The 15118-nt window shown below is 36.4% G+C and overlaps 1 protein-coding gene across 2 annotated transcripts in view; it reads right to left on the reverse strand.

Moving 5' to 3' along the window:
* LOC129764372 (uncharacterized) overlaps nucleotides 1-15118 on the reverse strand; it is a 330024-nt gene that overhangs the window by 94531 nt on the left and 220375 nt on the right. For both annotated transcript variants that reach the window (XM_055763369.1, XM_055763370.1), the window contains one exon: nucleotides 5601-5788. In XM_055763369.1, coding sequence (XP_055619344.1) covers nucleotides 5601-5788 — 188 coding nt within the window. The remainder of the gene's footprint in view (nucleotides 1-5600; nucleotides 5789-15118) is intronic.

A 15118-nucleotide genomic window follows, 5' to 3' on the forward strand; every position in this document is an offset into this window, starting at 1 on the left:
TATACACAGGAAATATCACTTACCTTCTATTCTACGTACTTTGCGTGTAACGAGGATTCTAATGAGATTGCCGGTGTGAATATTCTCCCGCCGGACCGAATAAAAACCACTCAATTCTCAATGCCTTTTTTTTAGAATAATTTTGGTACTTTGCAGATTTTGGAAAATTCGGGAAATTTCGATTTTTCGGGAAAAGGATAATTGGGAAGAAACGATTCTTAAGCATAAACATTTCTTCAAGGCCAACAATAAAAATAACAGCAAATGCTTTCGTTTGAAAGAAAAAACCTGCCAGTAATAAGTTAAAATTACATGAAAGAAGAAATGTCACATCTCACCTTAGGGGGATTAATTTAAGTTTATACTTAGAGACCTCCATCCTCCTGTGCTTGTTCGTCCCGGAATGTAAAATTGATGCATTTATGAATACCGTATATTTGCTAATTGAAACGACTTTCAGTTTGCAGTATATTTGTACTTGCAAATAAAAAGTGCGGGTTTCGGCCAATGTTCGATTTTTCGAACAGTCATTTCCCGGAAAATGGAAGATGGGAAAAAGCGTCAATAATCAAAATTACACTAATGGCTTTCGCCAAAAAAAAAATTTAACAGCTTGGTCGTTAATGAATTAAGCATTTCGATTTAGCAGTACATTGCGTTTTTCATAAGCACAGAACTACTGTTTAACACGTTTGTCGCCCAACGCGACGTTTGTGAGTTTCTTGCGGAGCCCAACTTGCGGAAAAAATAATTAAATGAAGATCAAACTTAGTTTGTAGACAAGTTTCACATAATCTAGCAATATTTTTTTAAATTTGAAGACGAATTGACAACAATAACATGCCAAAGTCATATTATATGGGTTCCGCAGAAAACTGCAGCACAAACCATCCATGCTATAAATTAATAAAAAAGTATAGCATAAACATTATAATAATATGGTTATGATTTTATTAACTTTCTACATATCCTATAGTTACATTTAGATGCCTATTCTATTCGATTCCTTTTAAAAATTTTATTCAATTTGAACGAGGAAAGAGTTACTTATATCTGAGTTACGAGGCGACGAAAGTGTTAATGGAATGTGAAAAGATCCCTTCATTCGAATCAATCAATTTTGGTTACAGGCTAAAAAATTCATGGTGGGACAGTTATGCCTAGAATATCAACATGGAACAATTGAACGTGATGTTGGTTTTAGAAATACAAACAATAAAGGGCCTTGCCGGGCAAGGGAGTAAAAAGTGCTCCCAAAACAAATCACCGATATATATTTATTTATATATATATATATATATATATATATATATATATTTCTTCACTGTAGATAACAAATTAGCATCTTATTAGCAATTTATGATTGTTTGGTTTTATTCTAGGATTTATTCACTCAATAGAAATTTTCAAAATGTATTGGTGAGCAACCTAATTCGTTCCGTTCCACAAGATTACTCAAGGTGCTTCAAATATTCGACGGCGACAGCTGATTTTTGCTGAATCGTGAAGTCTGTCAACCAAATATTGTTTACAAGCGTTTGAGTTTTGCACAACAAGCCTTTTTGCGTCGAATCGTTACCGGGGTTGAAAAATGGATTCACTAAGACAATCCAAAACGCAAAAAAACCTATGTAAAGTCCGGCCAACCAAGAGAATCAACGCCAGAGTCGAATATTCACGGTGCCAAAGTAATGTTCTGTATTTGGTGTGATTCACCATGAGCTGCTAAAAACTTGGTCAAACGACTTCTACAGGCAACAATTGACCCTCCTGTACTCGCGTGCAAAATCATAACACGTATACTCGCGCACGGTGTCACAGACCAAAAATTGAACTTCTCTGTAATGTTGCCATTATGTATTTTTCAGGCTTTATTGGCATTCATTAGAAGAAGAGGGTGTGATTGAATGAAAAAACTCCAAAAACTATGTTTTCTTCGTCTTTATTATGTTTTCATAGTCATCTAATTCAGCCTCCTTTAAAGTAGAGTATTTTTTGATACTCCAACACAAATAACGACATTCGAATTTTCCACTGTTATTAATTAAAAGTAAGCAACTGGATATAATTCATGGAAGTATAAAGAGCTATAAAATAACATAAAAACGTATTAATCGATTGTGGTTCCATTGGAGTAAGAATCAGAACATAGCATAACTGCATGCTCGAAACAAATTTTTTTTTACATTTCATGCAGTTGTTGCGTGTTTTTCGGGTCTTTTATCGAAGAGAAGAATGTATAACGTCGTTCTGGATAACTATAAAGGTTCTGGAATATAAAGTTTGCATATTTCTAATATTCTTTGTTTTCTTGGTGAACTAAGAATTGAAGCCTTTTTCTAGATGGGGCATGAAAAGATGATATAAAAGAATTTCTAGGAACTTCCTTTTCTTTTTATTGTTTTATTGTCGATATTGTCTATTATAAAAAAGTGTCCCCGAAACTGTAACTGTTAAAATTTACCGTAAGCTACCGATTAGTTTATAGTTTACTGTTTACAATTCTTCCACAAGTGAAATTCTTCCACAAGTGAAATTCTTCCACAAGTGTGTATATGTATGACCATTATATTTAGCGAATAACTATACTAAAGTCAAACATTTATATTTTGCTTTTGAACGTAGGAATCTAACGACGAATATATCGACGAATAGTTAATATATGGATCCGTTCAATCCAGTTACAAAAGGGACTGAAATAAAATAAGAATAGTCCGGTAATGATCTTATGCATTATATTCAATAAATATTCCACGCCACTAACATTTATTTATACAATTCATTCAACAATATTCTAGAATATGAAAAAATGCACTTGTCCAAAAAAGTTACTCCTATATTCGCGTCGGTGTGTGAGACCGAAAGTGTTGAAAAAGTGGCACACGTCCCCTTTGTACCAACACATGCGATACGCTATACGATGACGAACGACGAATAACGAAGCTAGAGAAAATCGCAAAGTCGTAGTGTTGATATTTTCTGAGAAATGAACGAATTATTGATTTCTCGGTCTGACAGACCAATGCGCGAGTATAGGAGTGTTAGTGCAAAAAAAAAACGGAACGAATTAAGTTGCAACTCCAATATAAGGTCTTTTTGTTCATTTTTAGTTTTTGATTCGCGTGTCCCCTTCTTAACTCTGAGCTATTTGGTCAGCCTAGAAACATGCGACATATTATAGTCACGTATTCTAATTTCTACAGAGTGCAGATACACTGGAAAAAGATTGCGATTTCCAGTGCTCTAATTTTTCATATTCATGTACATAAAATATATTACTTTATTCATTTTTCATTGAATTGAATTTATTGTAATGAATTGTTATGGAGTACCCAAATCGATTGACGTAAAACTTCCGCCAATTCATCAGGAAATGACTGAGCAATAATTGTGAGTGCAAATGCCGCCACTGCAAATTTGCTTCTTCGATTTCATTACACTGCTCGATTTTCACGTTCATTTTGGGTGAACGTCTAACGTTATGCACAATGGATTGTACGTGAAATTAAGCCGTCGAGGCTTGCTTATATCCTCATTGGCCTTTACTGAGCTTCAATTTTTCGTTTCATTATCAATTCATTGACCTTTACTGAGCTTTCAATGGAAACATCAAATTTGACGATTCTTTAGTCTCTACCAGGGCGCGGCATAGTCATAGTCAACTGAGGATAGTCGGCTGACTAACCGACTGACTATATCGATAGTCAGTCGGTAAATGACTTTTGACTCTTCACGCAGTTTCTCCGCCAAAACGAGTCGGGCGTTTAGTCGCTATCTCCCTCTACCGACTCGACTGTATCATTCCATTCTTCCCAGTCAAATTGTCCTCATTGCATTTTGAAGTGGCTTCCCCCAAAACGAATTCGTTCCTCTCTCTCTCTCCCATGCATCTTTGCATGCATCGATGTTTGAGTTCACCGTGGTTTGACAAACGCTACAGGTGAGCTAGATTTTCTCGTAGCGTACATGAAAACTACTCACACGTATAAAATGTGCTATTTTGCACGCCTAATACTAACTAATTGTTCGATAATTAGTTTCATGGCATATAATATTTTCTTCGATGTAAAATGTTGTTATGAAGTGCCGAAACCGATTGACGCAAAAATCGTATCAATCCATTTTGAAATTCGATTTTCGTTTTTCAATCTGTACTCCCAATATGTTCCCGAAAGACGTAATCCTACGTCAAAATTTTGGTGTCAATTAAATTCCAGTAGTATTTTGATTTTAATGTTCGTTATATGAATGTAAAGAAGCAAAGTTACAAATGTTCTAATTTTCTGAATGTGAAAAAAAGTCTACATTTGTAATTAAATATTGGTTTTTCGTATTTATCCATTCTAACTTCTAGAACGTTCAATGAACCTTCTTGGATGGTTTATCGAAAACAACATCAGATGCTGAAAGTTGAATCACAAACTTCGAAGAAAATATTCAGTGCTGGATTTTGCTCCAATTCGTATCATCGAATAAAAACAAAGCGATATCTTTCACACACACTCGAGAAAACAACAACGTAATAGCACGATCCCGTCGTCATGAATCGTTCATCGAATGGGTTAAATATATCCGTGGAAGAAAAAATATCATCAACAATCCAGACGCAACAGGCCGACTTTTTTCCCGTCTGATCCCAAAACAACTCCGCCGAAGTGTGAAGAATCTTTTATAACCGTTCCGGAGAAAATGTAATGTTATTACAACTGGTCAGCAGAAGAGAAATGACTATGAAAATCGCATTTGGTTGCAACAGCAGCAGCAACGTGTTTAATTAAACCGCGAAAGATATGGTACTCGGGTATGCATGCGGACCACAATTCTGATGATGCTGACGGACGACAAACACAACGTCTAGGGCGGAAATGGGGAATAAAAAAAAGCGAAAAGTACTATCGCATTTTTTGTGCCAGCTCGAGAACCGGAAGTCGCTATGACAAACATAAATCATATCAATAAAGTTACTCCCTCCTGAGGAGCCATAAAAAGGACCCGTGCAAATGCGACCTGATGGTTCGAATGGTGGTCCCTAATCGACTCCGGGGAGCTTCAGGGAGCTGTCGTACCTAGTGCATTTACTAGCTTCATAGGCAAAAACGTTGCACCTCGCCATGCTATAATATAATATCGGTCGTTAGAAGGCGAAACGAATTTTCCTCTTTTCTGAGAAGGAGGAAAAAAACGGTTTAGCCTGGAGAAAATGGCGCCGGCACGAGCTGGAGTGCCAGCGCCGGCACGAGCTGGAGTGCAAACATTGAACGATGTAAGTTAAGTGCCACATGATGCAATTTTAAAGTGCTGGAACGAGGTTAGTTAGTGTGAGGATTATAAAAGAAATGATTGCCGGAGAAGCCATTCTCCCTGATGAGAGATAGAATCGTCCATTCAGCTGGGAATGGAATGATAATACTTTGAAAACTAATTTATATTAATACTATTCAAGTGGTTCTGTCACTATATAGAACAGTTTGATTGCAAGTGGCAGCTATTGGTGAATTGGCTGTGGAAATTGCTACGGAAAAAAGATGCAAACTTTGTACTCTGTCCTGGCGGAGGATACCGGGGGCTACAATTGAATCCGATATTCATCATTCACTCACCTCATCTCGAAATCCTTGATTTCCTCCGTCGTCAGCGTGTTCGTGACGTCGAGCAGTTGCCGCATGTTTTCCTCCCGCTGTTGCTTTTTCTTGCGCGAAAGCTCCTTGCCCTGCTCGACACTTATGAAGTCACCCTCGTTCTTAAGCAGAATCGTTTCCACCGATGAGTAGTCCAGACTGAGCGAGGGCTGCGGAGATTGGGAAAAAAAGGCAAGAAGAGTGTGAGAGACGAACGATACATATTTATTTTTCATTCTAGCTTAAGAGTGGCTGCATAAAGAGGGAAACATGGCAAGAAATGCAAAATAGTCTGTGCAAACTTTGCAAAGTTTTTTGATTGTCGTTATCGTGGAGGAGGTGTGTGCAAAGTTAGCAAAAATGAGTTACACAACCTTAAACATTGTTGGGATGGGAATATACTCCGTGTGCATATACTGATTCGGAGAGTTTTGAACTCGAGATCGGATAGAAAACTTTAGAAATGTTTTGCGAGGTCAATAAAAACGGAGAGCAGAAACTTAAAAATAAAAATGTTGTTGAAATTATGACTCGACCCACAAAATTTTTTCGAAGAAAAATATGTATAGTTTGGTTATTTTTTTTATGCAAAGAATCTTTCAATCATATTCATACAATGAAACATTATTAATTTAAACTTCCACTCTACCAAAACCAAAAGCCCTGCTTTCTACTCAATACCCACCATCAAGTACAACAGTCTCGTCCGAGATGAAAAATAGAAGGTGGGAAGATTCACGGGTTTTGGTTGTGTTCAACTTTGATTGTATTAGTAGCCAGGAAGATAGGAAGTTCACATATCAGGCATACCAGTCAGTTACTCAAATGGTACAAAATTGAATGTGTCAACGAATAACGTTGAAAGAGGATATGCAGAAACTAATTACATATTTCAAGAAATATTTTTCGTATTACATTCATCATTCAAAAATAAAACAGAACATGTCACGAAATAAAATGTTTGATTTCTTCTTACATAAGAATTAGTATTCTATTGTCTACTATGTTTGGATTTTAGATCAACTTCATGGAAGTTTATCTCTTGCCTGCAATTGTAATTACTTTTTTCACAATTAGGGTGCTGAACACTTTGTTCGACTAAAGCTAGGACGCAAGCGGAAAACTTCTCGTTTCAAACTAGGTCATACGGAGTCAATCAAAATTATTTTCCAAGTGCATTGCACATGAAAAAACTTGCAACCTTTTTTCCCATACACTGTCAAATGTTTCTCCGTCAAAGGAACAAACGATTCTGTGATTATGACCTTGTTCATTTACCTTTTTGGCCAACTTATCGAGAAGTAAAATTATGTTTAGAACATCTCAATAATACTAGAAGGGCCTGGCCGGGTAAGAGAGTAAAAAGAGCCCCCAAACCAAATCACCAGCTGTATGGCAAATATTGTATAGGATATTAAGAAAGAAATTTTGGCGGTTTATTTGAACCCCTATGTGGTTTGACGTAGGATCTATAGTGAAAAACGTACTTTTGCGTTTTTTCCACGCCATCCTCAAAAGTTTCGAGATTAAAATTTGAAAAAAAACTGAATGTGCATCTTACTACGGTGTATCAAGAAAAATAATGAAAAAAAAATTATCAAAAATTGAAGTACTAAAAAATATTGAAACATTGAAATTTTTTTTTTTTGGGATTTAGAGATTCAGTACTACTCTAATTCATATTTAAATGTGTTCCTACGGCTTTTCTAGATATGTGTGATTTTTTTCAGATTTTTTTCAGTGTTGCACGGCACAAAAAAATATTTTTTTTTATATTTCCAAAGGGTCTGGCTGGGTAAGGGAGAAAAAAGTGCCTTCAAACTAAATCACCAGCTGTATGGAAAATATTGTATAGACTACTAAATAAAACATTTTGGCAGTAGTATATTTCAGTCCTTATATGGTACACCATAGGATCTATGGTGAAAAATGCACCTTCTCGTTTTTTTCACGCCATTCTCAATAGCTTTGAGACAAAAATATGGAAAAAAAATACTCAAAGTACATCTTACTAAGGTGTATCGATCTATATTTTCAAACAATCTCTTCATCAAAAAATCAAATATTAAAAAAAATAAATTAATTTTAATTTTAATTTTAAATTATTTTTTTTTGTTCTGAGATTCAGTACTACTCTAGTTTGTATTCAAATTTCTTCCTACGTCTATTTTAGGTATATGTGATTTTTTTTTGAGAATTTTTAGAGTGTTTTTCGTGGTACAAAAAAATTATATATATTTTCAGGCATTTCGAAATTTTGAAAAAAATATTACTTTGAGACCCACTCTGCTCTAATTTTTATTTAAATGCATTCGTATGTATTGTTTTTCCACATATAGCGTTTTTTTTCCTTGAAGTTTTGAAAGGATTGCGCGAAAAAAAATATTTTTTGGCCTTTGGGAATTTTTAGCTTATTTTGAATTTAAAGACCCAGTACTACTCTGATATTTATTTAAATTTTGTTTTTTATATATCTAAATTTTGTCGGTATATTTAGAGCATTGGGATGTACAAAGATTTATTCTCATATCATGAAATATATGAGATTATCTTTACATCGGATTTAGATTGTTTACCAAATTCATAGGAGACAGCAGTACGATAGAGCTCTGTGAGAAAAAATAAAGTCCTTGTGGAAAGATCATTCGGATTAATGAGAAAAACACTTAAATACATCCAAATTATTATTATTTCTTTTATTTTAATCTTACAATTGAAAACCACGAATACAATAAAATAATCAGTTTCAAGAAAATAAAAATAATAATGCAGATGATGGAGAAAATTATGCTTGTGTCTCGCAATGCTCTTAAACATTCAAGAAAAAATTGCACCACATGTAGAAAAAAAAGACACATACGAACGCATTTAAATAAAAATTAAAACAGAACAGGGTCTCAAAGTTATATTTTTTTTCAAAATTTCGAAATGCCAGAAAATATATTAAATTTTATTGTACCGCATATTTATTTTTTTTAATAATTACATTCTTTGATGAAAAAATTGTTTGAAGATATTTATCGATACACCTTTCAGTATTTTGCATGGTGCATTTGGTGCATTTTGGTGCATTTTTCACTGTAGATCCTATGGTGTACCATATAAGGACTCAAATATATGGTACTACTGCCAAAATGTTTTATTTAGTACTCTGTACAATATTTTACATATTTACGGGGTCTCCGTAGCCACATTGGTTGCGCGTTCGCTTAGTAAGCGATCGATCGTGGGTTCAAAACTCAGGGCCCTCATTGACCATCTCTGTGTTGTTACAGAATAACTACGTCCACGCAACAATCATCAGCGATGGAGATCGATTCACGGTCGAAATAAGATCGATTCATCCATACAACTGCTCTGCTCTGCAAGAAACATCGGGCTGCTGTTCTATAAATAACTCAACAATGATCAATCAACTGTCTCCGCTGTCCGGTCTAACTGGATAATGGAAGAACAGAACGAAAACTCTTACGCCTATATGGCAACTGTGTAAATGTGTACCATATGCAATGGTATAGAAGGGAATACTCTAACGCCGAAAACATGGCAACTGTGTAATGTGCTAATTATAGATATGATAAACATATGACATGTACACGATTAAAATTCGGCTCTGTTACAGCTAAAATGCTAATGAGCCTAAAATAAACAAAAGGGATAAAAAAAATATATATATTTTACATACAGTTAGTGATTTGGTTCAAAGGCTTTTTACTCCTTACCCAGCCAAACCCTTTGGAAATATTTTTTTTTGTACCGCGCAACACTGAAAAAAATAACACATATCTAGAAAAGCCGTAGGAACACATTTAAATATGAATTAAAATAGTACAGAATCTCTAAATAAAAAAAAAATATCAAAAATCCAATATTTTTTTTAGTACTTCAATTTTTGATAAAAAATTGTTTTGATAATTTTTCTTGTGACACCGTAGTAAGATGCACATTCAGATTTTTTTTTCAAATTTTTATCTCGAAGCTTTTGAAAATGGCGTGAAATAAACGAAAAAGTACGTTTTCCACTATAGATCCTACGTCAAACCACATAGGGGTTCAAATAAAACGCCAAAATTTCTTATTTAATATACTATACAATATTTGCCATAGAGCTGGTGATTTGGTTTGGGGGCACTTTTTACTCCCTTACCCGGCCAGGCCATTTCAGTTGCTGCTTAAATTGTCAGTTGGGCCCTTATGATTTTCAACGCTAGCATTGATATAACCCCTTCCCGTATTATTTAATACGTCACACATCAAGTGATTTCACTACTCTACTGAGCGTTCCTGCGCGCTATGTTATGCAAGTACACACGAGTGAGACTCGATGTTGTACGGGAAAGAGTTGAGAAAAAAAACTAGTTCGTTTATTTCATTTCATCACTTTTAATAACAAATATTTCCTATGTAGTGAACTATTATAAGAAAAGTTACGTACATAAACAAAATCTGTGACGTCACAGATTTAAAATTTTTTCACCTTACATTTTCCATCTCGAGTCTTGTCGACTTAAGGCTGATTTAGACGATGCCAGCCAGCGCTCTAGTTGAAGTATCCAGTGAACAGAGAACAGACACTCTGTTCAAGTTCGAGGCCAATTACTTGTTCGATACTGGTACAAGTAACTTGAACAGAGCGTCTGTTCTCTGTTCACTGGATACTTCAACTAGAGCGCTGACTGGCATCGTCTAAATCAGCCTTTAGAACAGAACAGAACAGAACAGAACAGCAGAACGCTAGTTTGCTTTGAACTGTCTTTCGCTTTAAACCGTTTTTTAGAGTCGTCTTCAAGTGTCCCTTGAAAATGGCATCATATTATAGGGACGGGCGGAGCTTTGAGGCGTGGAGGTGTTGTGATCTTTGGACACTCCAATCACGTCTTCTTCTTCTTCTTTTTGACTTTAAGAGGCTTTAAACTTTTCAGTTCATTCGCATCTAGGCAATCACGTTATTTTCGGCATTCCATTTCATCGTCTTTTTTAATGCTCAGGAAAGTCAGTAGAAGTTCCTCCAGGCATCTCTTGACCTGTATGTTCTGGTAGATAATCTCGGTGGCGATGAAAATATCGTCTTTCCAGTTGCAGATGGCTTGTCAAACAGGGATTTTTTGGAGAACTTGGATAGTTTCATGGCATTGAGGATGTTGTCCACCTTTTCCCTTCCCGACGCAATGGAAAAACTCCCGACCCGGGAGCTGCACTTTTCGTCATATTTATATAACGACGTAATCGAACTTGTAAGCAAATCCATACACTGCTTCCGGGATCGTTGTTTGGCCGTCGTGTTCTGTCTGTAGTCGCGTTTCGGCAGGTGTATGGCACGATTATCGCTATCTCACTCTACCTACCGTCACCGCCTATCTCACTATCCCTCTGCTGTTCATCATCGACATCACGATATGTCAGATGGTGGTAATTTGGTAATTCGCGATGACAGCAAATAGTGTCGACGTCTGGTGGCGACTCGTTACTCGTTAGTGTAATCTCTATCAGATTAGAAGACATGAAGCCGGTTTTTAAATTTTTAAATTTGAATGAAAATTTTCACATCATGTTATTCAATTACTTGAAACACGTATTTCTGACTTTCATTCAATCATATGGCTATACAATTCCAACATCGTTATAATATAAAGTTGTCTTCATAATCAACTTTCGTATGAGCTTGAACTTGAGCTTGGATAGACTGTACAATTCGTAGTTGCTCTCCGTGATCTTCATAATCAACTTTCGTATGAGACTTTTTCCCCACCCGCAAACAAAAATGTTTTTAATTTGAATAGAATACTAATTTGATATGGAGAAGCTAATTTTCATTCATAATTTTAATTTTGAAAACGTTCATTCCTACTTAAAAAGGGGTATTCTTTGACGCTCCTTTAACTATTAAACGAAGCTCAATGCCGTCAACGCGAATCGCTGTTTTGAAGAAGACAAATACTTCTGACGTTTGAGATGTTGGCACCAAAAACATGGCGGGTGCCATAACGATGCGTTTCGGAGTTTCCATCTTCAGCCTGGTGTGCTTCTCGGCCCGCAGCACCGTTTTCTGTGAAACTCCAACAATTTTGTCGATCCTTCATGCGAATACTTTGACGTTATTTCGAGAACCGAATAGCAAACGTCAAAATAAAAAAAAGGAATCATTCTACACGCATACAGCTATAAAATGAGAGGTGTACATTTTTTTCTTTTAAATGTACACTGAAAAGTAATACGTCAAACTGTGAGTATCGTGAATTGAAGTGCCCGACAAGAACAAAAATCTATGTAAATAAAAATGGAAAGCTAAATCTGCTCGTAAGCGAAAAACCCGAAGAAGGGATGGTCCGATTTCAGCCTTCTTTATTTTGTTGTAGGTATTTGTCTCATCTCGTAGATGAAATGATTTCATTGAACGTCAAATTTTAGCAAACGATTTCATATTATTTAAACTACATCGTTTATTGAATTATTGAAGTGGTATTGAAGATCCTCCAGACAACTCATTTTCATTGAGTTTTTCGGACTTCGTAATCTCATGTCATGTTTTGTGCCGGAACAGTTGACAGACCATAACATCGATGCAATTTAGCACTGTGAGGAATAATCAAATCTACTCATAAGGGAAGCAAACTTTTTGAAAACGATCGTTCATGGCGTTTTGAATATGAGTCCGAAAGTGAGCATCCTAATTCTGAATAGAGGTCTTTCCATCTTGAAATTAGTTGAACTCCTCAATTGTTTTTCTCAGTGTATAGTTTCTCTGTTGTGTTGTGTTTCCTCCTAATGTTTATTAATTGGTAAGGCCAAATATTTATGAATAAACAAATTATTTGGCAAAACACTCCACGCATCGACATTTTGGCTTCGGCATGCGAAATAGCAAATTGTGCGGAATTCGAAGGCCGGTTATAGTTTGGAAGTACCCCACGCAATTATATACACAATTCGAGTCTTGCTCTGATTGAATTTGTTATGGAGTAATTTTACCCTAAACAACTGATTGTTTTGTTATATTTATGCGCAAAAATTGTATAAGCTAGTTAAACAGATTGATTTTTTAAGAACAATTTTATTTTTAGACTGGATTGAAATTTTTATTATTCATGTCGGTCCAATTATTTATAGTTTCTGTGGACGAGAAGTCTCATTCATTTGTATATTCTTGAATTAATTGTGTGAAGTGTATTCCATTGGATTAAATAAATAATATCAGAACAGTTACGCAGATAAATCCAAGGCCTCTGACGAGCTTCCTCACGTTTTTGTACAATAATTAATCTTCCTCCAAACCACCTTTCAACTACAGTTGGTGCCAATCCAGCGTGCGCAACCATCCCCCCCGACCGTTGTCAGTCGATCAGGTGGCGCGGCGACAAAAACGCACCTCCGAAACGGGCAATTGGAAGCGCATTGCAGTGCAGATCCAATTCCGCTTTCCAACCGAGCATTCCCATTATCTTCAATCTAGCGCGAAAAGTGCTCTGGTGCGCCAAATTTTCAACGGCTCGTTATTGCGTTTGTGTACACATAAACTAACCGTGCTTTTTCCCATGAAATATAAAATAAAGTCGAAGGAATTTTCTCCCATTTGTTGTTTTTTTTTCCTCCACTGCTACAAGCGGGAATGCTGTTATTTGTTTTTGGTGGTTCGTTTTTCGATCACCACCGTAGATTTCCGGTACCATTGTGTTTTTTTCGGATGCCGGTGGCGTTGTGTTTTTGTTTATGATTTCATTTTCCCGATTGATGTTGAAAATTTGTTTAACTCCCTGACGCAGCTTATTAATAATTAATCAAGACGGTCCCACGTGAATCTGGTTCGACCGTATGACGCACATTGGAGAGGTATCTTATCCTCCCATCTGCTAGCTATGGTATTATGTTTCCTTCAATTCACACATTGCATTATTCTACGTTAACTAACAACTAACAGCCGGCAGTGGTTATGCAGGTTTGCAAAGTTGTTCCTTCCAGGGTGAGATTTGTATTGCGCAAAACTTTGCCTTCAAATGCACGTGAGCAAATCGCATGCTATCGCAAGCACAAGCAGAGGCATCCAGCCTTGAAATCCATTGGAACTAGATGAGAAAAACGAGGTCAACATTCTAGAAGCCATCAGACGGTTTTGTGAAGTTCAAATCGTAATGTCAGATACACGATTCGTTTCTCCGCAACTTTGAACTGTGCGTTGAACAGAGTGAAAATTCACTATCCCGCTTTCCCCGAAGTCGGGTTGTTTGTTCACGGGGGTGTAAACAGGTGTGTTTTAGGCGTTGGATTCGCATATCGTTTGCGTTTGTCTAAGATTCGGTTTGGCAAGCATAGCAAGGGTCCTTCGCAAGCAACGAGCAAATTGTGTTCAACAAAAGCTAATCGTTCAACTGATTCGGGGGAAATCTGGTTGCAAGTACATGGTTGTGCCTCGTGCTCAATGGTTCCGCAATGGGGAATTAACTAATAAATTTTATAAACCCAGAACCAGTGAATCGAAAACAAATAATGTTTTACATCATCGTATCATGTATTCAGTGTTTTCTTAAGTGTTGCTTCATACCAGAAAAACTTATGCGGCGGTTGTGATTGGATCAACCAATGTATTGTATCCAATGTATTTAAGTGGAAATTTGCATCTAGAGCACAACAGTTATTCTTTAGACGAAAATTGTCTTCGACAAAGTTGTTACATTTAATGGAGCGCTCTTTTTAATGTTGTCAAAAAAAATATCTAACTTTCTCATTTTGACAGATAGAAGTAAACATAGTTCGACAATGTTGTAGCCCCAGTTATTTTAAACAACTTTGTAGAACAAAGATTTTTTTACGTAGGACTACGTCTTTCATTTCTATACCGGAGTGTAAAATCAAAGTTTCGAGAACGAAAGCGTTACGCCGGAGACCGAGATTTTGAGCGTTAATAGCTCCTAAACAACTGCACAAAATGGTATGATAAACACTTCATTCGATACATCAAATGTCTACGCGTTGTATACTTGTTACTTTCTGATCCAAAAACTTGTTTCAATAGTCTTAAAATTGCTTTCAAAACAGGCTATTGAAATCACCAATCAGTATATAAGCGAGCGCCGTTCGGAAATCCACTCAGTTCTAATTAAACAGCGATTGGAGCATGTTGTCGCTATTGTGGTGTAGCTCTTCGTTTATCATGAAATCGCGGATGAACTGTGTCACCAAGATCCTGTTTGTGCACCTTAGGTCAGAAGGGAATCCATCAGGAGGAGAGTGATGCCACAAACGGTTCCCCGGGAAGATCTCGAAGCAGCCGCTACACACACACACACACATACACGCGCGGAATTCTTTCCGTTTGGATGCCATTCTGAAAAATCCGGAAAATAATCTGCCAGTTCCTCTGGGAATTTAAAAATACATTCATGTGAAAGAGTTTATTTAAATGTTTTCTATCCATGTAATACTGTGACCAAATATGTTTCAATCAAGTGCTATTAACAGATGGTTATCGAGTTAGCATTAACCACTGGTGGGCTTCCAGTATCGAG

The sequence above is a fragment of the Toxorhynchites rutilus genome, chromosome 2, assembly GCF_029784135.1.
Source record: "Toxorhynchites rutilus septentrionalis strain SRP chromosome 2, ASM2978413v1, whole genome shotgun sequence".
NCBI classification, from domain to species: domain Eukaryota; kingdom Metazoa; phylum Arthropoda; class Insecta; order Diptera; family Culicidae; genus Toxorhynchites; species Toxorhynchites rutilus.